The sequence below is a fragment of the Anolis sagrei genome, chromosome 2 (assembly GCF_037176765.1).
Source record: "Anolis sagrei isolate rAnoSag1 chromosome 2, rAnoSag1.mat, whole genome shotgun sequence".
NCBI classification, from domain to species: domain Eukaryota; kingdom Metazoa; phylum Chordata; class Lepidosauria; order Squamata; family Dactyloidae; genus Anolis; species Anolis sagrei.
This window is the reverse complement of record NC_090022.1, coordinates 162468155-162494332: the sequence shown is the minus strand read 5'-3', so window position 1 is coordinate 162494332 and position 26178 is coordinate 162468155. Positions and strand designations below refer to the sequence as shown.

General features: G+C 42.9%; 1 protein-coding gene across 1 annotated transcript; it reads right to left on the bottom strand.

Moving 5' to 3' along the window:
* Positions 1 to 538: 538 nt before the first annotated feature.
* On the bottom strand, positions 539 to 19596 carry RAD23A (RAD23 homolog A, nucleotide excision repair protein). Its single transcript, XM_060763592.2, has 9 exons — positions 19361 to 19596; positions 15674 to 15835; positions 15183 to 15373; positions 13838 to 13893; positions 11967 to 12094; positions 8680 to 8755; positions 8311 to 8441; positions 5669 to 5833; positions 539 to 3521 (listed from the first exon to the last, which is right to left on the bottom strand). The coding sequence occupies exons 1-9, from the start codon at positions 19430 to 19432 to the stop codon at positions 3408 to 3410; spliced, it is 1095 nt and encodes a 364-aa protein (XP_060619575.2). The 5' UTR covers positions 19433 to 19596; the 3' UTR covers positions 539 to 3407.
* Between the last annotated feature and the right edge of the window lie 6582 nt (positions 19597 to 26178).

Genomic DNA, 26178 nt, shown 5'->3' with positions numbered 1-26178 from the left:
TCAGCAAGGAACCTACCTGCTGCAGAAATTCATCGACAGATTTGTGAAGTGTACGGTGATACCGTTATGAGTGAAAGCAAAGTGCATAAGTGGGTACAATTCAAAGATGGCCGTGACAACGTCCATGATGAGGACCGCTCCGGTCGCCCTTCTTTGATTACAGACTATTTGGTTATCGGAGCAGGCAGCAAGTTTTTATGAAGAGGCTATTTTAAAATTGGTTCAGAGGTATGATAAGTGTTTGAACAAACTTGGCAACGATGTTGAAAAATAGAGTGAAGTATGTACTTTCGGAAAATAAATTTACTTTTTTGAAATAAACTTTCGTTGTGTACTTATGTTCCAATGGACCTTACTTTAAAAATACCCTTCGTAATTTATTAACCAAACAGAGTGTGAATATATTACTCTGTTGGCAGTATCTCTCCATATTTTTCTGAATAGAAAACAATTCTTCTGTGTGCATTTCATCTCTTGGTCAGAGCATTTCACAACCAAATTCTCCTGATTCACTAGGAAATAAAGGAGATCCACACTCTTTCCTGCCACTATGTGGCCTCTGCAACTTATTTATTTCACACCTCATTCACATTACCCAAAACATTTCAACCTGAGACAGAAAAAGCATAGAGGAGAAGCTCTCCAAGCCAACCCAGGATGGAAGGGAAACCGAAGGATAACCCTCAATGCTTTGCATTCAAACAAAGAACTTTAAGTCAACCCTAAAATTCAATTATCCCACTTCCTGAAAAGGGATAATTGGGAAGTCTTTCATCAGACTTAGAAATTTTTCAGCAAAGCCAATCAAAATGCTTCTTTACAAGCTATTCCTTTTCCTCTTCACCTCTATCTGGCAAAATATGTGGCGGCAGTTTTCACATGAAGATCTGAGACAGAAAACCGATTGATCGATTGTGTGAGAAAAATTAGTGCCAGGGAGTTAAATTTCAGCACTCATATACATTTTGCAAGTTAACCAAGATTGCGTGTATTTGTTTATTATTATTCCTATGGGAAGAGGTACGCAGCTACACACAGGTGCCTCCTTTTTGTGAAATTCCAGGATCTTAGGCACAACATTAAAAAAAACTCAGATTTCCCTGTTGAGCAATACATTCAACATCTCATCAGTGTACCCAAACATGTATGTACCACTGGTTTGGAGTTAGAAGGCAGCAACTGCAGCTGCAGCATTTTTCTGGAGCTGGAGCAAGTATATGGGCTGCAAATGTATAGAGATGCATCTCACTCTCAAGTTGAAAAATTTTTCTATAGCAACCAGCAACCCCTCCTGTTTTCTTGGCCGGAAGACTTCACTATGCTGCCTGAATGTCTAAGACAAACCATAAGATCCAGAGGAAAAGACTTCTGAACAGCATCCAGAAGTCAGTTGCGCCTAACATGCTGAGATCTGCTGCTGCTTAGAAAAGGACCTTCAGCTTTTAACAAACTGGGTTACTTCAGCACAGCCAAGAAAGCAGCTTTGCTTATCCAACCAAATGATCCTTTCCCCCTTTGGATCTTTCCTAGAGGAAGTCTCTTATCAATCGACAGATTTTCACACTTAAGGATTAGTAGTTTCTGCCTCCTCCATGCCTTCCCCCACCATTGTTACAATCAAATCAATTTAGCTTACTCGGAACCTATTGCATACTGTCACTCATAGCCACACAACAATATCACACAATTTAGGAGAAATGTATGGCTTCAGAATTTATTTTTGAGGCATAGAGGCAATACTCTGGCTTTGTTTGCAGTGGGCGTGGGCTGAGTTGGACTTCCAGACAGAAAAGAGGTGGAGGAAAGAAAGGCAACAGTCAATGGCATCATTTATCAAAGCAAACAGGGGTTTACAGGTGGTAACTGACAGTTTTATTGATGCTCAAACCAGAAACAACTTTGACCAACATCCCCACATAAAGGTGTAGGATGATCTAAACTGGGAAAGACTCTGCAGTGTTGTATCTGCCCATGTTAACAGTTAAGTGTCAATTTCTCTGGGCAAGCAGGGACTGAAAAGCCCAAAATTTAAACAATCTTTTTGATAAGTTCATTCAGGATATGTCCATATGTACTCAAATGCAAGTTTCAAAAAAGGTACAGTAAAACAGGATTTTTCTTTTTTACACATTTTCCTATTAAAGTAGATCTTTGAAAATGTCAATTTGACTTTTTCTCAAAATTAAAAAAAAGTTGCCCACCCCCATGTCTAAAACACAGATTTTGTATCCCAAACTACAAATGGGGCTTCATTAGGGGAAAAGGGTATTGAAAATACAAGTATGGTTTCAACAAGAGAAAATCAAGTTAATACTAGAAAATATCTGTTTCCTTCAAACTTCCACAACACAGAAATGAGTTTCATTCAATATGTATCCGCTCCAAAATAGCCACTTTAAGAGATTCAGCAACTACAGGGCTTTGTAAAAATGTATTCCGCCTTTCGCTTTTGCTACTGCGCTAGGTTTGCAAGTTTCAAAAGCTTAAAATTAAATGACTGAAAATCAAACTATATTGAGCAATAAATTACATGAGTGTTGAATCTTGAAAACCTTGCTTAAGCAACTTCAGAAGAGATTTTAAAGATAATTCAGCCATATTTCTGGTAGTGCAGAGCAGCTGGCCAAAACCCTGTACTGTCACAGAAAAAGGGAAAAATCAAAGATTCAGAAAATTTCTTGTGAGAGTAAACTGAAAGACAGTGTCAGAGAGCTGCAGGTTCAAGGTGAGAAGTGCCTAACAGACGATGGAGACAGAGGCAGCAACAGCATAGGGAATGTGCTGTGTCTGTGTGCAATATCACAAAATATTTCCCCACCATGTAGAGCCGTGCCTCTTCAATGTAGAGCTTTGCCTCTTCAACGTAGGCACAGCTCTCAAAAATATCATCTGAAGGCAAGTCAGCCACCTAGGACGCACAGCTCTTTGGAACAGAGATGGACAACTGGGCATATTTCAAGGGCCAGGGGTGGAAAGAATTAGCTGACAGGCATAGACATATTTAGGCTTTAGTACTGTGCGCTGGCGGGGGGAGATTTGCAAACAAAAGAGCAATCTGTTTGCACACACGCAATCAGCTCAGATGGGAGAAGGTCCAATAGAACCCATCTGCTGTGTCAACCTTTCCCTGAACACTCTGCCTGCCAGTCCAAGCACTGTTGTGGGATGCAGCTGGGCTCAAATACAGTCGCTGATGGGTTGTTTGTTGTTTTTAGGGGGGAGGGAAGAAAAGGTCCATTTATTCTGCTTTTTTTTCTCCACTGCTCAGTTTCTAAGCTAGAGTATTCTCCTCCAGCCAGCAATTCATCTGGGATATTCTAAAATCATATCATCCCCAGCCCAAGTAGTGCCCCTTTAAATAAACGAATATTTATATAGAGAATTTTATATAAAACTCTTTTCCTTTATCATTCATCATCAAAGTTCTGACTCAGCAGGAAGTTGGCCGCCAGATTCTCATTCTTCTCACAAGCAAAATATGCCTGGATCACCAGGCTCTCGGGGAAGCCCAGGGCCTTTAACTGGGGAAGGGGGGGGGGGAGAAAGAGAGAGAACAGGAAAACATTAAAATAACATTGAAATTAACAACCAAAATAAAGACTTCCTACTGACCTTGTTTTCTACCACAGTAGAGAAAAGCCCACACATCCTACAGTAGGGCTCCAAACTGTGAGACTGAACTAAAAGTCCCCTTTTCCCTCCAAACCTGGGGAAAAGGGTGGATCTAAAGGCTCTAATGACGATTGATAGGTCGTTAGCCCTATGATTGCAACCTGGGGAAAGCTACCCAATTGCAAAAAAGCATTAGGGAGTGTCCTAACCTACTGCATCTGCACATGGTTTGGTAACTGCACAGTGTCAGATGTAGGAGTAAAGTTTATTACGGTCGATGACCAGATCACAACATGGGGACCCAGTCCCGGTACATTCACATCAACCCAAGGGGTTGTACACTTCAAACTTCAACAAAATTATAAAATCGAAACTAAAAACCAATACAAGTAGTTATTAAAACCTAACTTAACCCACTATTCAAAATTACACTTTTGACACTAAATAGCATCCAAAAGTTAAACTGCAAGGCCTATCCATTCCACTGTATCCTGCGTATCATTCTACAGCAATGTTTCTCAAATATAGGTCCCTAGATGCTGGCGTCAATCACTAGAATTTTCAGCTAGCACGGCCAGTGGCAAAGAAATTTCAAGAACTGGAATCGAGCAGCATTGACAGACCCAAGTTTGAGAACTGTGATTCTGTACAAACCAAAGCGAGCAGCAGCATTGGCATTTGTATATGTTAAAGAGTGTCCCAACCCCATTTTTTAAAAATAGAAGATGTACTCAGTCATAAAGCCACCTGTTAACTATACTAAGGGTCTCAGAATTACATTTACGGACCTTGAGTCTTCTTGGTAATAGTAAAAAATTGTGCCAAAGTTCTACTCAGAAAGAATTAAGGAAGTCAGGAAAAGTTGTTTTGGGAAAGCTCAGAAACTGGAGAGATCTTACTTCAAATAAAACCAGTGAATTGGCTCCCTGGGGCAGTTGCCAAAGGGAGCCCAACTTACTTGTCCGAACGCATCTCCTCCTATGAACCAGTTAGGACATTAAGATCATCTGAGGAGGCCCTGCTCTTGGTCCCGCCTGCATCACAGGTACGTCTGGCGGGGACGAGAGACAGGGCCTTCTCAGTGGTGGCCCCTCAGCTGTGGAACGCCCTTCCTACAGAAATTAGATCGACCCCCTCCCTATTGGCATTTAGGAGGAAAGTGAAGACCTGGTTGTTCGAGCAGGCGTTTGAATAGGCAGTGTAATGAACATAGGAATACGGAACAACGGATGAGATTGGATCTTGATTTTGGGACGCTAATGAGATGTTATACTGATGTTTAACTGTTTATTATGTTACTATTTTTAATCGTTTTTAACTGTTTTTCTATGATGTCAAGCATTGAATTTTTGCTATTGTTAACCGCTTTGAGTCGCCCGAGGGCTGAGAAAAGCGATTTATAAATGATAAACCGCATAGAGTCGCCTGTCTGGGCTGAAATATGCGGTATAGAAATAAAGCAAATAAATAAATAAATAAATAAATAAGTAAATAAATATTGCTTCTGCTCTGTGAGGAGGGGATAAGACAGAAGGACAGAGTAACAGCGACCTTCCTTCCAAAGTGCAGGACTGCTATGTGACATCATTCACACAGTTGTGATCACTCACCATCCCTCTATCCTAAGGTGAGGGCTGCTGTAGGAATGTACATATGATGTTCAAACAGCAGCCCAAGCTTCAGGAGAGATTGGTGGTGACTGCAATTGTTTGTCCCCTTTCCCCTTTATCCAGAGGCCCATCAGTTCAGGCATCGAGAAAAGGGGCAGGGATTGCAAATGCCTGTTCCTCCCTTCCTCTTCCTCAGAGTTGGTGTGTGAATGTCCATGCAGCGGCACTAGGTTTTGGAGAAAGTGGAGTGATTGTGGAACACATTTTTCCAGTCCTCCAGGGAGACTCCACCACACCTGCCGGCTCCACAAGCAAGCTTTATCCCCACTGTATTTGTGGTTTTCCCATTTTTCCCTTGTTCTTGCGCCACTAACCCTGCAAATATGGAGGGACAATTGTATTAGAGGTCAAGTTAAACATCTGTTACTCAAATCCTACAATTTTACCCTTTCAATGGCTTCTTTTTCCTGAGGTGTGACTTGGATGTAATTCATCTGAGGAGCTTCTTCTCCAATAGCACCCATCTCTCCTTCAATATCTGCAATGTCGGCCATTTCTCCCAGGGGTTCGTTTAGCATCTGAATGAATTGTTCCTGATGCTGGCTGATTTGCTGGAAGAGGAACAAAGATGGTTATCAAGCACTGTGCATACGCCTACTCCTTAGTGTTGGGTAATACCGGAATGCCAAACTTCTCCACAGGACCTTTCTAAGAATAGTTTCCAATCTGGAGGAAGGCTGAGGTGACAACGGGAGGGAAATGCCTTACAGCTCGTTTACTAGGCTTGAGTTCCTCACTATAGTCCATCATTGCTTTTGGTTTATATGTAATTGTTATATTGTTGTTTTATTGTGGCCTTGGCCTTTGTAAGCTGCATCGAGTCCTTCGGGAGATGCTAGCGGGGTACAAATAAAGATAATAATAATAATAATTGCTGTCTTTAGGACCCTCTCCTCTAGTCCCACCACACACTGCACCTGCTGTTTCAGTTTGCTCATCTATATTGACAATAGCAAAGGGACCACCACTTCCCAACCCCAGCTAAGGCCTAAGATAGACAAATCCACAGAACAAGGGAGATGCTGAAACAGAATGGTTGGTAAGGATGGGTGGGCAAGCATAATCTGCTTTTGGAGCCCTTAAGCCCTCCAGGCTACCTTCCTTCTGCCCAAATAATGGGATTGGGGTGCTAGTGGTGTGAGCCGCCACTCCTGGAAACTCTTAGATGCTATAATTCCATTTCAAGTACAATACATACTTAAGTATAAGCTGAACCATATACAGGGTACAGCAACTTCCTTTTTTAAAATGTGCACCATTCAGTCGGTTGAAGACGTAGTGGAGCGCTAGTGATCTCGTTCGAGAGGCGGGAGTATAAAGTTTTGTCCTGACACAGTTCAGTCGCCGTCATGCGTTGGAACAGTGAGGAGCGTGCTTTTGCCGTTGAGGCCTACTTTTCGAGCGGACTTGGAGTGGCCGGCCCGCTCTCCAGATCTGGCCCCTTGTGATTTTTTTCTATGGGTTTTTTGAAATCCCATGTTTATGTGAACCGTCCAAGGACCCTACAAGATTTAAAGACCAACATCCAGGAAGAAATTGCCAACATAACGCCTGCTATGCTGGCAAGAGTCATGACAAATGCCAGAAATCGGTTTATTCAGTGTATGGAGAATGGGGGACATCACCTACCTAATTTGATCTTCAAAACTACGTAAAACAAAACTTTAGGTATGCGCCTACATTATAAAAAAAAATAAAAATTTCTGATTCATACAATGGGTTTATTAAGTTTTGAAAAAAGGAATTTATGCTGCCTCGCCCTGTATAAGCTGAGGCACCTTATTTTACCACAAAAAAACTGGGAAAACTTATTGATTCGAGTATAAGCTGAGGGTGGGAAATGCAGCAGCTACAGGTAACTTTCAAAACAAAAAAGGAGATAACAATAAAATTATATTAATGGAGACATCAGTAGGTTAAATGTTTTTGAATATTCACATACATAAAACTGTAAGATAAGACAGTCCAACTCTGATTAAATTATTATTCTAACCTTCTTCAATGTAAATGTGCTTACATATCCTTCTAATAATAATAGAGTAAAATAATAAATGTAATAAAAATAATAACTATAGAGTAAAATAACGTAAATGTAATAATAACAGTAATAATAGAGTAAATTAATAAATATATTAATAAGAACAATAATAGAGTAAAATAATGTAAATGTAAAAATAGAGTAAAATAATAAATATAATAAAAATAATAATGAGAAAAATAATAAATAACCTTGAATAAAGTATAAGCTGAAGGGGGGGGGGGGTCAACCTAAAAAAGGGGCATATATTACAACCTCTGTCATAATTTAATAAAAAAAATTGCTTTCTAACCTAGAAGTTGATTTCTTGTCAACAGTTTTGTTTATTTTGTTTTGACCACCTACACAGGCAACGGATAGGCCTGGGGCAGAAAACTACCCTCAAGCCACAGTTGCCAACATCTACTTTAATGGAAGAACTCTGGGGCATCATACACTCACTAAAAACACCAGGGCACAGTTATAGTGGCCAAAGCCATCATGAGTTGGCTGACACAGATGCAGAAGTGAAGCTATCTAGTTAAAAGATGAAGGAGGCAGATATGCTCCAATCTGCCTTCTACCTCTATTGGGATACTAATAAAACAAACAAAAACCCAGAGAGAATATGGGAGATATGCTTCCCTTAGTTTATTGTCGAAGGCTTTCATGGCTAGAATCACTGGGCTGTTGTAGGTTTTTTCGGGCTATATGGCCATGTTCTAGAGGCATTCTCTCCTGACGTTTCGCCTGCATCTATGGGAAGCATCCTCAGAGGTTGTGAGGTCTGAGGATGTTTGCCATAGATGCAGGCGAAACGTCAGGAGAGAATGCCTCTAGAACATAGCCATACAGCCTGAAAAAAACCTACAACAACCCTTCCCTTAGTTGTCGTTTGTGGCATCCTTTTCCTGACCATGGAGACAAAGTTAGGCTTCTCACTCAAACTAGGTGGTGTGGTTGTTGCAGTTCTTTCCCCAACAAGAAAGCAAGCCCCTCCGTTTCTGTTACCTGCAGCAGCTGAGGGTTCTCTTGGCCTAACTGCTGAAGCAGGGCTGGGAGAAGAGCTGGGTTCTGCTGGATCACTTGCCGCATGTTCTGGAACTGGGGCTGGTCTCGTAGAAACTCCAAAGGATTCTCTCCTGTAAGCCAAAGGATTGTTAATGGCATGCACCTCACCCACCAAAAAAGCACCAAACAGAAGATAAGGACTTGGAGAAGAATGCAGAAGTCGTTGTGCTATTAACTCTTCTGCAATGGCCAGCACTTTCCCACCATGCCAGCAGCAATATCTGGGATCTAGTTATCTACCCGGTTACTTTCCACAGGCCTTCCACTCCTGGAATTTATCTCAATGGAGGCAGGGAAAAGACAACCTACCTTCTGGTACTGGTTGCTCTTGAGGCTGGCTCTCCTGAATGGGACCTCTCTCTGGTTCTGGGCTACCGGGGATGCCCTGAAAAGCAAAATAAATAAATAAAATTAGTAGAACCATTTGCAAGCCATGTTTTTCAACACTGTATTTATAGCATAAAAAACACTGCCACAAGCTTTAAGTGTGACCATGAGACTGTAAACATGAATACAATCATGCCTAGGCCCCAAGACTTTTGACCTCACATATACTGTCGGGATAAATAGATACTGGATCAATTCATCAAAGTTAAAAGGGGGGTGGGTAGTGTCTGCTACTGGCTCATAAATTAGGCATAATATAAATGGGTTCCTGAATATGTACATACAACAAAATTACCACTTATACATAAAGTAAACAATAATAGAATTCAGCAAGCAGTTATATAGACATGTTATACTGTTCAATTTCACAGTGATATCAAACAATATTATGTAAATTTTGGTACAGTCTCTTTAGAATAATGTCAATATCGTATCTTCTTATGTTGAGTAGCTTATAGATCAGCCGCCCACAACCGGTTTCGGCCTTACTTCAGGTCTTCTTCTGGTGGAAAAGTTATACACTTGAGAATTTGTTCTCCTTGGGAGATATAGGTTTTTGGCTCAGTGGTATATGATACTCTGTTCTATTTTGAGTTCTGGCTACGAGTATATACCTGGTGCTAGAAAATTACATGCAAGGAGATGGGACGGGCAATGAACAAAATCCCCACTCCCCCGCGGTCTTCTTGCACATCATTTTTTGTTTCCAAGAGACCTTGTAACTGTTTTCGGGGCTTGCTTCAGGGGAGATGCCAACCTGCACCTTTAGACTCCAGGTGCCCAAAATTTATTATTTATTTATTAAAAGCATTTATATTCCATCTTTCTCACCCCGAAGGGAACTCAGGGCGGAGCATAACATATAAATGGCAAACATTCAATGCCAAAACATATTAGACCATACACATACAAAAGCATTAAAATCACTTATCTTGACGTTAAAATCCACTAGTTACAAAATGTGTGAGATGGCAGTGGAGACTCACCCCCGGGTAGTGCCAGGAGTGAGTCTCCACAGGCCCAATATCTCATTAGACCGGGATTTTTCAGGAAGGCCCAGATCGAATGGGGCATCTAATTAATTTGGAATTAATTTGTCCAAACGAAATCTCCGATAAAAACTGAGATCACAGTTTTTGGGTCTGTCTGGATGGGCCCCCAGTCCACTAGGGTTGCTTCTTTTGGACCAAATTTATTTTGCTAAAATTGCCCCATAGGCCTCCTGGCAGCATTAGGAGGATCTGGGGAGAGTGCTATCAAGGTCAAAATGCCTTTCTAACACCCAGAGGTTGCCCAAGACATGCCTGAAGCTATATTGGGAGAAAAATGATGAAATTGTTGCCCAAATATTAAAAGGTTAAAAAAACTACAGAGGGGTAAGGCAGAAAATGTAACTTTCCAAGTCCCCATGGGGCCCCAGGATGACACTTCCACTTTGCAACTCAATCAGAGATGCCATTATTGAAGCAGAATATCCCTCACTCAAACCATGATTGCTTTTGAAGACTGTTAGGAAACTTCAAGTGGTCCAATGGGTTGCAGCCAGATTTCTAACTGGGGCAGCATATAGGGAGATTGCAAATCCCATTACACCAGCTCCACTGGCTGCCAATCTGCTACTGAGCACAATTCAAAGTGCTGCCTTTAGCTTGTAAAGGCTTAAACAGTTTCGGCCCAGTTTACCTGTCCAAACGTTTCTCCTTCTATGATCCACCTCGAAGATTAAGATCTTCTGGGGAGGCCCTGCTCTCGATCCCACCTTCCTCACAAGTGCGACTGGTGGGGACGAGAGACAGGGCCTTCTCAGTGATGACCCCTCAGCTATGTAACTCCTTCTCTAGTGAAATTAGAGCAGCCCCCTCACTCCTGACCTTCAGAAATAAAGTAAAAACCGTGGTTATGTGACCAAGCTTTCAGACAGTATGAGAATAAGGAATAGTGAATGGACCAATGGAACGACCACGGATTTGATTTTGAATGGCATGCTTTTAATAACTGTATTAAATTGTTCACAGGTGGGATTTTAATATAAATGTTATTGTATTATCGATGTTTTAATTTTTATGTTTTATGTCCAAATGTTATTTTATGTTTTAATATGGTTAGGTTTTTAATTTATAGTTGTACTAGCCATCCCCTGCCACGCCTTGCTGTGGCCCACTCTGGTGGTCATGGGGGTTCTGTGTGGGAGGTTTGGCCCAACTCTATTGTTGGTGGGGTTCAGAATGCTCTTTGATTGTAGGTGAACTATGAATCCCAGCAACTACAACTTCCAAATGTCAAGATTCTATTTTCCCCAAACTCCACCATTTGGGCATATTGAGTCTTCGTGTAGAGTTTGGTCCGGATCCATCATTGTTTGAGTCCACAGTGCTCTCTGGATGCAGGTGAACTACAACTCCCAAAGTCAAGGTCAATGCTCACCAAACCCTTCTAGTGTTTTAGGTTGGTCATGGGAGTCCTGTATGTCATGTTTGGTTCAATTCCATCATTGGTGGAGTTCAGAATGCTCTTTGATTGTAGGTGAACTATAAATCCCAGCAACTACAACTCCCAAAATCAAAATTTTTTGAGTGAAGGACATACATTGGGTTATTAGATATATGATGTCCAAATTTGGTGTTAATTTGTCCAGTGGTTTTTGAGTTCTGTGAATACCACAAACGAACATTACATGTTTATTTATATAGCTGTTATTGTCTAGCTATTATGTTTTGGTTTTCACATGTATGTACAGCATTGAATTTTGCCTTTATTATGTTGGAAACCACTTTGAGTTTCCTCAGGGGGAGGAAAGTGGTATATAAATGTAGTACATAAAATAATAACTAAATTAGCCCTTTGCATGTTACTGAACTAACCAAAGATCTGTTTCGAAAGGCATGTTTTTTCATAGGCTGACACTCCATAGTCCTCCTTTATTTCTTCAGAAGCATAAAGCCAAGAGTGAGTGACATGCACAAAACTAGACATCCATTATGCAGTTGCCCTTCAAAGGAATAGGTCTGCCATGGTGTGGAAAGCCTTGTGTGCCTATCTTGCATGATTCAATCTAGTAATAAGACATGTGGCACAGAGTATAGAAAATGATGATAGCCAGTGACACAAGGGGGAAGGAAGGCAGGATCCATAAAACCACACTTTGTTTGAAAAACAGGAGGAAATCATCTTGGTGAACTTGGTAGGATTTGCCTAATCAATCTCCTCACCGTTAGCAGGTACTCCACAGCACGGTGGGGGTTGTTGTAGCTGGCCCGCAGTGCTGCCACTACCCGCTCTCGCTCGTAGCCCATGGACATGATTTCTGTCAGCATCGTCTCATACTCTGAGCCAGTAACTGGGAGCAGAATTGGAAGAGTTTTGCATCAGAGGAAGATATATTATGATCAGGTCTTTGAATATGGGGAGAACAGCGGGATGGGACGCTGGACTAGAAGGCAACAAACCAGCTTGCCATTACCAGCCACAGTGCCATGAGTAATTGCAGCCTCCACATACCAAGAGTTAAAAAGTAAGAGATCTTGTATTTTAGGCACCGAAACTAAATTTCCAATTCTAAATCCGTAACTCTTCTGATAACTAAAAACAATATTAAGATTTAAGTCTGTCTCTCCTCGAATGCCCTGAACTGGAAGGCATATAAGAAACCTCCAAATTTCAGTCACTAATCCTCTTCCAGAAAGAGCAGCAAGACTGAAACTTTTTGTTTCACAAAGGCATAGCTCTAAGACAGGGGTCCTCAAACTAAGGCCTGGGGGCCGGATACGGCCCTCCAAGGTCATTTACCTGGCCCTCACTCAGGGTCAACCTAAGTTTGAAACGACTTGAAAGCACACAACAACAACCTTATCTTGTCAGCCAAAAGCAGGCCCACACTTCTCATTGAAATACTAATAAGTTTATATGTCAAGACCCAGAAGCCTCAAGAATGCCAAACACAGTATAAAAGGTCCAAACAAAGGTTTATTAAACAGTCCCATCACTCCTTTCAAAACCCACAAAGTCTTCATCTTCTGTTGGAGCGCTAAGTATATCACTGATATGCTTCTTTTGGATCTCCTCATCTGATTCTTGTTCTCGAGTAGACCGCTTAACTCCCCTGCTTTCCTCTCCTTCCCCCATTTCACAATCTGAGAAACGCTCAAAGGACTCTGAATCAGTTGGAGCCATGAATATGCCTCTAATCCGCTTTTGCTGCTCCTCCTCCTCCAACACCTGCGCAACACCTGAGAACCCTTCTACCAGTAGTAGTAACGTCACTATCATGCTATACTACATTATATTTGTTAAAATTGTTCTTCATTTTAATTATTGTATTGTTTTTAAGTGTTTTTTGCACTACAAATAAGATATGTGCAGTGTGCATAGGAATTCATTCATGTTTTTTTCAAATTATAATGCGGCCCTCCAACAGTTTGAGGGACTGTGACCTGGCCCTCTGTTTAAAAAGTTTGAGGACCCCTGCTCTAAGACATCTCTTGCTCCTTCGATAAAAGCCACAACATGCTCAAACAAGCTAAGTTGCAGGTGGGTCATCTGGTGCAGGGAATATATCACTGATATATTGGATGTATGCCAAGATATCCATGATGGACAGCAGTGTTTGGGACTTGAAATGAGATCCACTAAGGGGCTTCTATTGATGATGAAGCAAATTGCCCAACAAAGGTTTCAACTATGGCAGATGTCTGCAGCTTTTCCAGGCACCTCATTCACCTTTAACTTAAACCTTCAGTACAGGACTACTTCTTTCCTTCCTTAAAAAAAACTCCAAAAAGTAATGGAAATATTCTAACTATAAACCACTGTTGAATCTTCGCAGCTAAGCTGAAAACAGCTTTACTGCATATTTCATTTCTATTTCAGCATTATTTGAAGGAAAGGTGTTTTAACCAGTAGTGACCACCAGAGGGCAGCATCTAATAAACAAATCTCTGTGTTCAATAAGCTAAATACATCTTGGACACTAGAGATTTATCAAAGGAAAAGGAATCGCGTAGTCCCAATGATAAAGAACAACCTGCAGCTAAACAGCTCAGAACTTGCTCTTGTAGCAAGTGTAGGAAAGGTGCTCACCTACCTAAAGTGGACGCTGCGTCATCTTCACGTCCCATGCTACCTGAAGGGGGAATAGAGCTGCAAATTTAAGAGAGAGAAATAGTAGCTGGGTCCTTCCAGATAACTGGACAAGAAAATTGAAGAGTTGACAATTCCCTAAGCAGCAAACTGCGGGCTTCCCTACAAAATTCCCATCCCTCTCATACCCTCACAAGTCAATAGGTGCAGGCCCAGCTCTTTAAGACGCTCCTCATAGGGCTTGTTCTCCAGACCCTTGATCATTTTAGAGGAGGGCAAATAAAATGATCAAGGGTCTGGAGAACAAGCCCTATGAGAAGCGGCTTAAGGAGCTGGGCATGTTTAGCCTGAAGAAGAGAAGGCTGAGAGGAGATATGATAGCCATGTATAAATATGTGAGAGGAAGTCACAGGGAGGAGGGAGCAAGCTTGTTTTCTGCTTCCTTGGAGACTAGGACGCGGAGCAATGGCTTCAAACTACAAGAGAGGAGATTCCACCTGAACATGAGGAAGAGCCGTTCAGCAGTGGAACTCTCTGCCCTGGAGTGTGGTGGAGGCTCCTTCTTTGGAGGCTTTTAAACAGAAGCTGGATGGTCATCTGTCAGGGGTGATTTGAATGCAATGTTCCTGCCTCTTGGCAGGGGGTTGGACTGGATGGCCCATGAGGTCTCTTCCAACTCTTTGATTCTATGATTCTAGGACTGTTATTCCTAATAAAACTGTCAGATCTCAAGGAATTTCCACAGAGAATTCCTTGAAAGTGGGTTGGACTGGATGACCCATGAGGTGCCTTCCAACTTAATGATTCTATGGTTCTATGAATCCTGAGAAAAGTCATAAAGTTTTGAGACAGCAGGCTATAAGAAGAGGCTGTTTCTTTGGACCAAGTGATCTTATGGACCTTGTTGCATCCTTTCAAATGTCCTCTTTACAGCTGTCTGATAAAGTCAGTTACCAACCATATCTGTACCTTGAAATTCAATCAAATGTCACAGATCCTTGGCTTCCTCTTTCTTTCTCAGGGGAGGACATGGGTCACTTTTGATGTGGGTCCCTGCTAAGTAGATTTCAAAGTAAACTGGGAATGGGGCTTTGATGTTAAAGGAAAACATGGAACAAAAATCTAATAGCCAGAGGACCCTACTGACTTCAAATTGTTCTATTTCTCCATTCCTGGATCATCTGTTCTATATGAGTAAGCAGATGTTTTTTTCTCAGAAGCCTCAAAATACAAACAGTGCCGCATTATGGTATTTTAAGGTCTAAAATTGCTCCCTCCATAAGACCATTTCAAAGATCCGCCCCAACAGCTGGAAAATTGTTGAGGATGCCAGAAAAAGGTGAACTTACCTAACTGTGGATTCCTGTGGGGGAATAGTTACTGGCTCTTCAGGAGGCTTTTCGTCACCTGATGGGGCAGCTGGTGGGGGTGAGACAACTGCCGTTGTGGGCAGTTGTGTCTGCCCAGAAGATGGCATGGGTTCTGACGTGGACGTGGCCTCACTAGGTGAAGGAGCAGGAGCTCCTAAGCCTGCTTTGTTCTGAAGAGAAAATCAAGAAATGATTTTAGCGAGGATACAACGCAGTCCTCAACATCACAATTTGCAGAATAAGTTAAACAAACTGCACTTTATGAGTGCGTGATCTAGAGAACTCCCTCTAGGAATCAGTAGTAAAATGCCATGGCATTTTCAGTATCACCTTTCATGGACTAGCTATTGCAAACGTGACACAATGAACTAGCTAATAGTTGCACTAGCAGAAACATACTTTCTATTTTCCAGCTCTGCAAGTGTTAACCGCTGAAGCAGAAATAACCACCTGTGGTAAGAGAAGCATACCTTAGTGACCATTACCACCACAAAGTTCTTTTCATCAATCTTATACTCCTTGATGGGGACGTCGTCACTCAGAATTTTGCCAGCATAGATAAGCTTCTGGCCCGAGACTGGGAAAGCTTCCTTGCCCTTTTCAGCTTCAATCTTCTCCTTAAGAACTCGGACCTGCAGGCCAAGAGGAAGCTGGTTCAACCACATGCTCTCTACCGACAGAGAAAAGCTGCTTCCTGCCACAATCTTTGGCAATACGGCCATTTACACACAACTAATGCTTAAAGAACTGTGTTCATTCCCACTGTTAAGAAACTGGTTTAGAATGGCCTTGGTTCTAAAAATCTTTAGGAAAGCAAGATTGCTGTCTGCCACCCCTGCGAAGGTGGGACGTGAATACATAACATCATTATTCCTTTATTCTCATCATCATCATCATCTTATTATTATTATTTAATTACTTATTAATTGCCCTCCATCCGAGAATGCTCTAGGTGATTTACAGCTAAATTGTAAAAGATAAAATACATACATACAGAAATTAAAAATTAACAGAGATCGAATGCTCTAGTAAAAAAGCCAGGTCTTAAGTGCTAGAGTAAAAGGTCCTAAGTCACGCATGGCTCTCATATAGGGCAGCAAGGAATTCCATAAGGCTGGGGCAGAAATAGAAAGGTAAAGGTAAAGGAAATCAGCCCCTCTCCCCTCATTATTAGGTACAGTGTAAGCTACCATTTCCTATTTCAAGAGAATACCCATGTCTATCACAATACCCAAAGTGGGCTCCCAAATGTATGTTTCCATAATTCACCCAGCTTTAGAAATCTGAAGAGATCATTGAAGTTTGTTTTTTTTGTCAACAAGATAGTGAACACCAAATTGGGAGGGATAGCCAATACTCCAGAGGACAGGAGCAGAATTCAAAATTATCTCGACAGATTAGAGAGATGGGCCAAAACTAACAAAATGAAGTTCAACAGTGACAAATGCAAGATACTCCACTTAGGCAGAAAAAAAGTTCAAAGATACAGAATGGGGGATGCCTGGCTCGAGAGCAGTATGTGTGAAAAAGATCTTGAAGTCCTTGTGGACAGCAAGTTAAACATGAGCAAACAATGTGATGTGGCGGCAAAAAAAGCCAATGGGATTTTGGCCTGCATCAATAGGAGCATAGTGTCTAGATCTAAGGAAGTAATGCTATCCCTCTATTCTACCTTGGTTAGACCACACCTGGAATATTGTGTCCAATTCTGGGCACCACAATTGAAGAGAGATGTTGACAAGCTGGAATGAGTCCAGAGGAGGATATTAACTTTATTTGTACCCCGCTAACATCTCCCGAAGGACTCGGTTCGGCTTACAAAGGCCAAGGCTCTCAATAAAACAACAGCATAACATGTACAACAATAAAATTCATAAAGCAAACCAATAAACATTAAAAGCAATAGCAATAAAACATTAAAAACAATACATCATAACACATTTAAAACTAGGGCCGGGCCAAATGTAATGACTAAAATTAAAAGTGCTGGACATGACAGGTGAAATGTAAGGATTTTAGGGTAGGTGCGATGTGCAGGCAATCTTAAATCTCTAGTAAAGTGCGTTTGGGACATGATACTGGGAGATTCCTATTCTGGAAAGGCACACTGGAACAGCCAGGTCTTCAAGCTCTTCCGAAAGACTGCCAACATTGGGGCTTGTCTGATGTCCTTGGGGAGAAAGTTCCAGAGTCGGGGGGCCACCACAGAGAAGGCCCTGTCCCTCGTCCCCACCAAACGCACTTGCGACGCAGGTGGGATCGCGAACAGGCCTCTCCAGATGAACGGAGGGATCGTGTGGGTTCATATACGGAGATGCGGTCACGCAGGTAGGCAGGTCCCAAACTGTTTAGGGCTTTGTAGGTGAGCACCTGCACCTTGAATTGGGACCGGAAAATGAATGGCCCCCCGACTCTGGAACTTTCTCCCCAAGGACATCAGACAAGCTCCTGAAATCAGACAAGCTCCTTGGGGAACTTTCTCCCCAAGGACATCAGACGGAGCTCCTTAAACAGGAGGGTTGACCTCTCTCTGTAAGGAGCACCAGTTAACAACCTGGCCGCCGCCCATTGGACCAGTTGGAATTTCCGAGCCGTTTTCAAGGGCAGCCCCACATACAGCGCATTACAGTAGTCCAATCTAGAGGTGACCAAGGCATGGACCACCCCGGCCAGATCAGCCTTGTTGTGTGATTTATGTAATTTTAATGTTTTAAATTGTATTATGATACTATGTATACTGTTTTGTTGGAAACCGCCTTGAGTCACTGATAGGCTGAGAAAGGCGGTATACAAATACGGTAAATAAATAAATAAATACTATGGAGAATATATATTTTTTTGTCTTGTCAGGAGCGACTTGAGAAACTGCAAGTCTCTTCTGGTGTGAGAGAATTGGCCGTCTGCAAGAACGCTGCCCAGGGGACGCCCGGATGTTTTGATGTTTTTATCATCCTTGTGGGAGGTTTCTCTCATGTCCCCGCAATGGGGAGCTGGAGCTGACGGAGTGAGCTCATCCACGCGCTCCCCAGATTTGAACCTGCGACCTGTCAGTCTCCTGCTGGCACAAGGGTTTAACCCATTACGCCACCGGGGGCTCCTATCTATATCAATAAAAATGTAATGTTCGTTTGTGGGATTAACAGAACTCAAAAACCACTGGACGAATTGACACCAAATTTGGACAGAATATGCCTAACAACCCAATGTATGTCCTTCACTCAAAAAAATTGATTTTGTCATTTGGGAATTGTAGTTACGGAGATTTATAGTTCACCTACAATCAAAGAGCATTCTGAACCTCACCAACGATGGAACTGAATCAAACTTGACACACAGTTTTCCCATGACCAACAGAAAATACTGGAAGGGTTTGGTGGGCAGTGTCCTTTGGTTTTGGGGTTGTAGTTCACCTACATCCAGAGATCACTGTGGACTCAAACAATGATGGGTCTGGACCAAACTACATGAATACTCAATATGCCCAAATGTGAACACTGGTGGAGTTTGGGGGAAATAGACCTTGACATTTAGTAGTTATAGTTGCTGGGATATATAGTTCACCTACAATTCTGAACCCCACCAATGATAAAATTGGGCCAAACTTCCCATAGAGAATACCCATGACCAACAGAAAATATTATGTTTCCTGATAATCTTGGGTGACCCCCATCTTGACATTTGGGAGTTGTAGTTGCTGGGATTTATAGTTCACCTACAATCGCAGAGCATTCTGAACCCCACCAATGATAGAATTGGGCCAAACCTCCCCTATGTGGGCCACAGCAACGTGTGGCAAGGGACGGCTAGTGGAGAATATTTTTTTGTCCTGTCAGGAGCGACTTGAGAAACTGCAAGTCGCTTCTGGTGTGGGAGAATTGGCCGTCTGCAAGGACGCTGCCCAGGGGACGCCCGGATGTTTTGATGTTTTATCATCCTTGTGGGAGGCTTCTCTCATGTCCCCGCAATGGGGAGCTGAAGCTGACGGAAGGAGCTCATCCACGCTCTCCCCGGATTCGAACCTGCGACCTGTCGGTCTTCAGTCCTGCTGGGACAAGGGATTAACCCACTGCACCATGGAGAATAAAATCACCCAATGTGAGTTCCGTGGAAGCGGGAGGGCTAATTCGGGAAGGGCGCCAGGCAGGGAGGGAGCTCACCGTCTCTTCGGGCTCCATCCGGATCTTGAAGGTCTGCTGCTGGAGGGTCTTGAGGGTGACGGTCACCGCCATGGCGGCGGGAGCGAAGGCCCAAGAGGCGGCGGCAGCGGCGGCGAAGACGGGCGGTTCCTGCCAACGGACTCAGCGGGGGCCCCCACCACAACATGCAACTTCACGCCGCCGCCATTTTAATCGCCCCTTGGCGCCACTTCCGTTGCCCGCCAGGCCCTCCCCACGTGACGCGGGAAGGACGAATGGGGCAACGCGCGTGGCTCACGACCATAGAGTCGGAGGCTGAGGAGGGAGTCTGACTTCCGGGTGGTGTGCCAGCGGGAGGGGGCGGGGGTTAATCTTCACGGGCCTCCTTTTTCCCGCCACTGCTTTGGAGCCGCTCTTCCAACCATAGGGATTGATCAGGGACTGCAAGCTGCACCTCAGCGCTTTGAGGGGACTCTTCTGAACGCTGTGAAAAAGATCTTGGGAGTCCTCATGAACAACCAGTTAAACATGAGCCCACAATGGGATGCGGTGGCAAAAAAAGCCAATGGATCAATAGGAGCATAGTGTCTAGATCTAGGGAAGTCATGCTCTCCCTCTATTCTGCCTTGGTTAGACCACACCTGGAATATTGTGTCCAATTTTGGAGTCCACAATTGAAGAGAGATGAGGGCGACTAAAATGATCAAGGGTCTGGAGAACAAGCCCTATGAGGAGCGGCTTATGGAGCTGAGCATGTTTAGCCTGAAGAGAAGGTTGAGAGGCAAGATACTCCACTTAGACAGAAAAAACGAAATGCAAAGATACAAAATGGGGGACAATGCCTGGCCCAAGAGCAGTACGTCTGAAAAAGATCTTGGAGTCCTCGAGGAAAACAAGTTAAACATGAGCCAACAATGTGATGTGGCAGCAAAAAAGCCAATGGGATTTTGGCCTGCATCAGTAGGAGCCTAGTGTCTAGATCTAGGGAAGTAATGCTACCCCTCTATTCTGCTTTGCATAGACCACACCTGGAATACTGTGTCCAATTCTGGGCACCACTATTGAAGGGAGAAGTTGACAAGCTGGAATGTGTCCAGAGGAGGGCGACTAAAATGATCAAGGGTCTGGAGAACAAGCTCTATGAGGAGCGGCTTAAGGAGCTGGGCATGTTTAGCCTGAAGAAGAGAAGGATGAGAGGAGATATGATAGCCATGTATAAATATGTGAGAGGAAGCCACAGGGAGGAGGGAGCAAGCTTGTTTTCTGCTTCCCTGGAGACTAGGACGTGGAACAATGATTTCAAACTACAAGAAACATGAGGAAGAACTTCCTGACTGTGAGAGCCGTTCAGCAGTGGAACTCTCTGCCCCAAAGTGTGGTGGAGGCTCCTTTGGAAGCTTTTAAACAGAGTCTGGATGGCCATCTGTCATGGGTGATTTGAATGCAATATTCCTGCTTCTTGGCAGGACGTTGGACTGGATGGCCCATGAGGTCTCTTCCAACTCTTTGATTCTAGGAGACATGGTGAGGGCCATGTATAAATATGTGAGAGGAAGTCATAGGGAGGAGGGAGCAAGCTTGTTTTCTGCTGTCATGAAGACTAGGACGCAGAGCAATGGCTTCAAACTTGAGGGTGACGCAGCATAACTTCCTTTTTTCAAAACTTAATAAAACCCATTGAATGAATCAGAATTTTTATTTTATTTTTTTGTAATGTAAGCGCCTACCTAAAGTTTTGTTTTACATAGTTTTGAAGATCAAATTAGGTAGGTGACGTCCCCCATTCTCCATACACTGAGTAAACCGATTTTTGGCTTTTGTCATGACTCTTGCCAGCATAGCAGGCGTTATGTTGGCAGTTTCTTCCTGGATGTTGGTCTTCAAATCTTGTAGGGTCCTTGGACGGTTCACATAAACACGGGATTTCAAAAAACCCATAGAAAAAAATCACAAGGGGCCAAATCTGGAGAGCGGGCCGGCCACTCCAAATCCGCTCGAAAAGTAGGCCTCAATGGCAAAAGCACGCTCCTCACTGTCCCAACGCATGATGCCGACTGAACTGTGTCAGGACAAAAATTTATACTCCCGCCTCTCGAACAAGACCACATCTTCAACCGACTGAATGGTACGCATTTTAAAAAAGGAAGTTATGCTGCCTCACCCTGTACAAGAAAGGAGATTCCATCTGAATATTAGGAAGAACTTCTTCACCGTGACAGCTGTTCAGCAGTGGAACTCTCTGCCCCGGAGTGTGGTGGTGGCTCCTTGACATCCGCCAGAAAATAGCAGACTGTAACGAAAGGACCAGAGCATTGACATGTCCAGCCCAGTGTGCAATACGAGGGTTGGAACTTTAATAGTGGCAACACTACTGTAAAGACGCCATGCAACGAAACCAAAGAATGTTGCGTATACCACACATTAGTTACATACCTACCTTACCGCTGAGCAAAAATACTCACCATTTCTACATTACGGGCATGTGGAGTGATGTGAAAAACTGAGATTTGTATTAGCTTGCAGTCTAAAGTAACTGTTGACAAGATGTTTTTGAAATAAGAACAACAGAGTTGGATAAAGATTGAATGTGCCAGAGGTTGTACGGTCATATGCGCAAATCCTGTGTTTTGGGCCAGCTCATGAATTGTATGGTGTCGATCACTGTCTACAAGTGCAGCAACAGCATTCACTTCTGCTTTGCTGACACTAGGATGACCTGACCAATGCATGTCTGCCACATTTTGGCATCATTCGTTGAAGGCTTTTACCCACCTTGCCACTGTTCTATAAGGCAATGCAGATTCCCTGCAAGCCTCTTGAAAACCTTGATGACACTGTCGTGCTGTACGACCTCTGGCACATTCAATCTTTATCCATCTCTGTTGTTCTTGTTTAGAAAACATCGTGACGACACTTATTAGACCGTAAACTAATTCGAGGCTCAGTTCTTCGTGTCACTCCGTATGCGCATGATGTAGGAAGGGCGAGTCTTTTTGCTCAGAGTTAAGGTAGGTATGTAACTAACGTGGTTTACGCGACATTCTTTGGTTTTGTTGCATGGCGTCTTTACAGCAGTGTTGCCACTATTAAGGTTCCAACCCTTGTATATCCCACCACATTAAAACAGTGGATGTGGCTCTTAATTAGACATGCCACATTATCATAGGATGTCTATGCCCAACATCGCTAGAAAATTATACTATATTGTACCACCTGACATCTGTTGAGAAGTAGCAGCTGGTATTGAAATGACCAAGGCATCGACATCTTCGGCCCAGCCTCTGTTCAGATATCTGCCAACATAACCAAGTCTTAAACCAAGAAATAGCTTCCTAAGATCTATAGAGATACTTGCAGGCACATCTCAGCAAGTGAGAGTCCAAAAGTGGCAGGTTAAAATCCAGAATCTCAATCAGCTGATACCAGATGAGAAACTCCCCCCTAGGCACAGAAAACTGGGCGACTTGGAAGGTGTTGAGCAGACTGAGCTCTGGCACCACGAGATGCAGAGCCAATCTTAAGAAATGGAGCCACAAAGTGGAGTCCATGACATGTAAATGTGGAGAAGAGCAAAGCACAGACCACTCACTACAATGCAGTCTGAGCCCTGCCACATGCACAGTGGAGGGTCTTTTCACAGCAACACCAGAAGGCACTCAAAGTGGCCAGCTTCTGGTCAAAAGAAATTAAGTATAATGCCAAGTTTTAACTTTGTGGTTTTTCATACATTATAACTGTATTCTCAATTCCTTCTGACATGATAAATAAAATCTTGTCTCAGAACTGCAATGGACAACTATCAAAGACTGCCATATTCTGCAGTTTGAACTCCACTGACCATGTTATACAAGTCTACGTTTAGCTGCATTAAATAATAATAATAATAATAATAATAATACTTCTTACCCGCCTCTCCTTATGGCTCAAGGCAGGTTACAAAACAATTAAAATACACAGCAAAAACACTAAAATGAACCTTCATAAAAATTACACACCAAAACGTATCTACAATTACATACTAAAACACACAAAACAGAGATCAAACAAAGGACACTTAACATTCATGTTTAGATTGAGTAGGCTTGCCAGAAAAAATAGGTCTTTACATGGTTTTTAAATTCTGACAGCTCATTTAGCTGTTAGTTCTTCCGGTGGGTTGTTCCAGTCATGGGCGGCTGACGAAAAGATCCTCTGGGTGGTAGTTGCCAGTTGAGTTCTAGCTGGTTGGAGCAGACGCCCCACAGAAGACCAAAGTGTGTGGGGTGCATTGTATGGGAGAAGGTGATCCTTTATGTAACCTGGACTCAAACCATGTAGGGCTTTAAAGATCAAAACCTTGTACTTTCCCAGAAACTAATTGGCAGCCAGTGGAGTGACTTTAGGATAGGTGTGATATGTTCACTCCTAGATGGCTGCTGCATCTTGAATTAGCTGGTTTCCAAATTTGGTACAAGGGTAGCCCATTGTAAAGCACATTGCAGAAGTCCAACATGAGGTCATCAGTGCATGCACTACCATCTTTAGGTCCTCTAAATCTAGGAAGGAGCACAGATGGTGTATCAGCCAAAGCTAATAAATACTCCTGACTGCCACATCTACATGCACTGAAATTCGGAGAGATGGATCCAGGATCCTTCGGAGGCTTTTAAACAGAGACTGGATGGCCATCTGTTGGGGGTGTTTTGAATGCAAATTTCCTGCTTCTTGGCAGGGGGTTGGACTGGATGGCCTGTGAGGTTTCTTCCAACTCTACGATTCTGCAAGCAGTCTTTCAGGAGTGTAACTCCATCCAGAACTGACAAACTTCCATCCCCCAGCTTGATGGCAAGTACCTGTTTTGTCAGGATTTGTTTTTCTTCATCCAGCCCATTACCTGCTACAGGCATTCGTTCTGTGGAGACACAGAATCCTTAGCTAAATCAGTTTTGGAAGGAATGCAGAAATACATTTGGGTGTCATCAGCATACTGATAACAGTGGGTTGTTGTAGGTTTTTTCGGGCTATATGGCCATGGTCTAGAGGCATTCTCTCCTGACGTTTCGCCTGCATCTATGGAAACATCCTCAGAGGTAGTGAGGTCATACTGATAACACTCTGCCCCATGCTTACGGATGATCTCTCCCAGTGGCTTCATGTAAATACTGGTATTAAAGCGCACTGGAGATAGAATGGCAACTTGTGGGGCCCCACATAAAAGCTCCTCTTTGGAGTATACATGGGAGTATAGATGGGGCCCAAGCCTCACCCACAGAGCTATCAACGGGGAGAGGACAAGTAATGATAAACAGGCAGTCCCCGAGTTACAAACACATGACTTACAAATGACTCATAGTTACAACTGGGATGAAACATCAGGAAGTAAGAGAAATCTACCCCTGAAAGTTATCATGGGGAAAGGATTTCTCCACTGAATCTTTATCTCCAATCTTTGTTTCCACAACAAGCCAATTTTTTTCAGAATCCAATGATCACAGGGACAGAAAGTGAGGTGAAACCCAGACAGCAAGAAAAAAAACACTGAAAAACCAGTGTTTTCCCTATGCACTGGGATTGTGCTGCAGCTGGCTGAGTGTCAGCTGCATTAAGATCACTCTGACCAAAAGGTCATGAGTTCAAAGCCAGCCCGGGTTGGAGTAGGTTTCCAACCAATTGTAAAGCCTGTTGTCGACCTTTGCAACCCGAAAGACAGTTGCATCTGTCAAGTAGGAAAATTAGGTACCACCTTAAAGTGTGGGGAGGCTAAATTAACTAATTTATGAGGCCATAAAAAAAACTCCAGCAAAGCACTCCAGCAAAAAAGCATGCGGGGAATGCGGAAGTACTTCATCAGTGTTGCAGATGGACGATGAAAGTGACAGCTCCCCTGGAGGCCAGAAAAAGTTAAATAGCCTCTGTGTATGTCTGTATATGTTGTATGTCAAAAATTGGCATTGAATGTTTGCCATATATGTGTACACTGTAATCCGCCCTGAGTCCCCTGTGGGGTGAGAAGGGCGGAATATAAATGCTGTAAATAAATAAATAAAATATGCTATCCAAAGCTTACATATATATACATATTTATAGGAAGATGTACATCTTTGAAGTGTAACTAGCCATATACCCGGGTTAAAACACAATTAAAAAACACGAACATTGCAAAAATTCAACAAATACACATATTTCTATAGATCAACATTAAAATTGCATTTCTATAAAATAGGTATTAAAATACACAAAACAGACATCAAAGGACAAGTTAAATATGGTGTTACGCTTAAAAAATGTACCTGTTCCAACTTACAAATTTAGCTTATACCTGCAGAACCCATCTTGTCCGTAACTGAGGACTGCCAGTACTCTGAAAAATTTCAGTGACAAATAGAAGCAGGCCTCTTTCCCTTGAAAGATATTTGTCATCATTTTCGCCATGAATTGTTTAAACTTAGGCAAAAGGATAAAACTGCACCATGACATTACTGGTTGTTCAATGTAGTTGAAGGCTTTCATGGCCGGGAATCACTGCGTTGTTGTAGGTTTTTCTGGGCTATATGGAAATGGTCTAGAGGCATTTTCTCCTGATGTTTTGCCTGCATTTATGGCAAGCATCCTCAGAGGTAGTGAGGATGCTTGCCATAGATACAGGCGAAACGTCAGGAGAGAATGCCTTTAGACCATGGCCATATAGCCCGGAAAAACCTACAACAACCCATTACTGGTTGTGTTTTAAAATGGATGTCCATTAGAGGCAGTTACCAGCTTTACATTGTAGCCAGCTCATGTAAGGAAAGTTGTGTGACAGGTTTGTTGTTAAATGATGGGATGTCCCCAACTTCCCTACCAGGATTTCCTTGCCACCC

Excerpts from the sequence above, each read along its gene's own strand:
- RAD23A (XM_060763592.2), bottom strand. The coding sequence starts at position 19,432 with ATGGCGGTGACCGTCACCCTCAAGACCCTCCAGCAGCAGACCTTCAAG. Across the intron at positions 15,836-19,360 it reads GGATGGAGCCCGAAGAGACG|GTCCGAGTTCTTAAGGAGAA; the intron begins GTGAGCTCCCTC and ends CTTGGCCTGCAG. Across the intron at positions 8,756-11,966 it reads CTGTGGAGTACCTGCTAACG|GGCATCCCCGGTAGCCCAGA; the intron begins GTGAGGAGATTG and ends TTTGCTTTTCAG.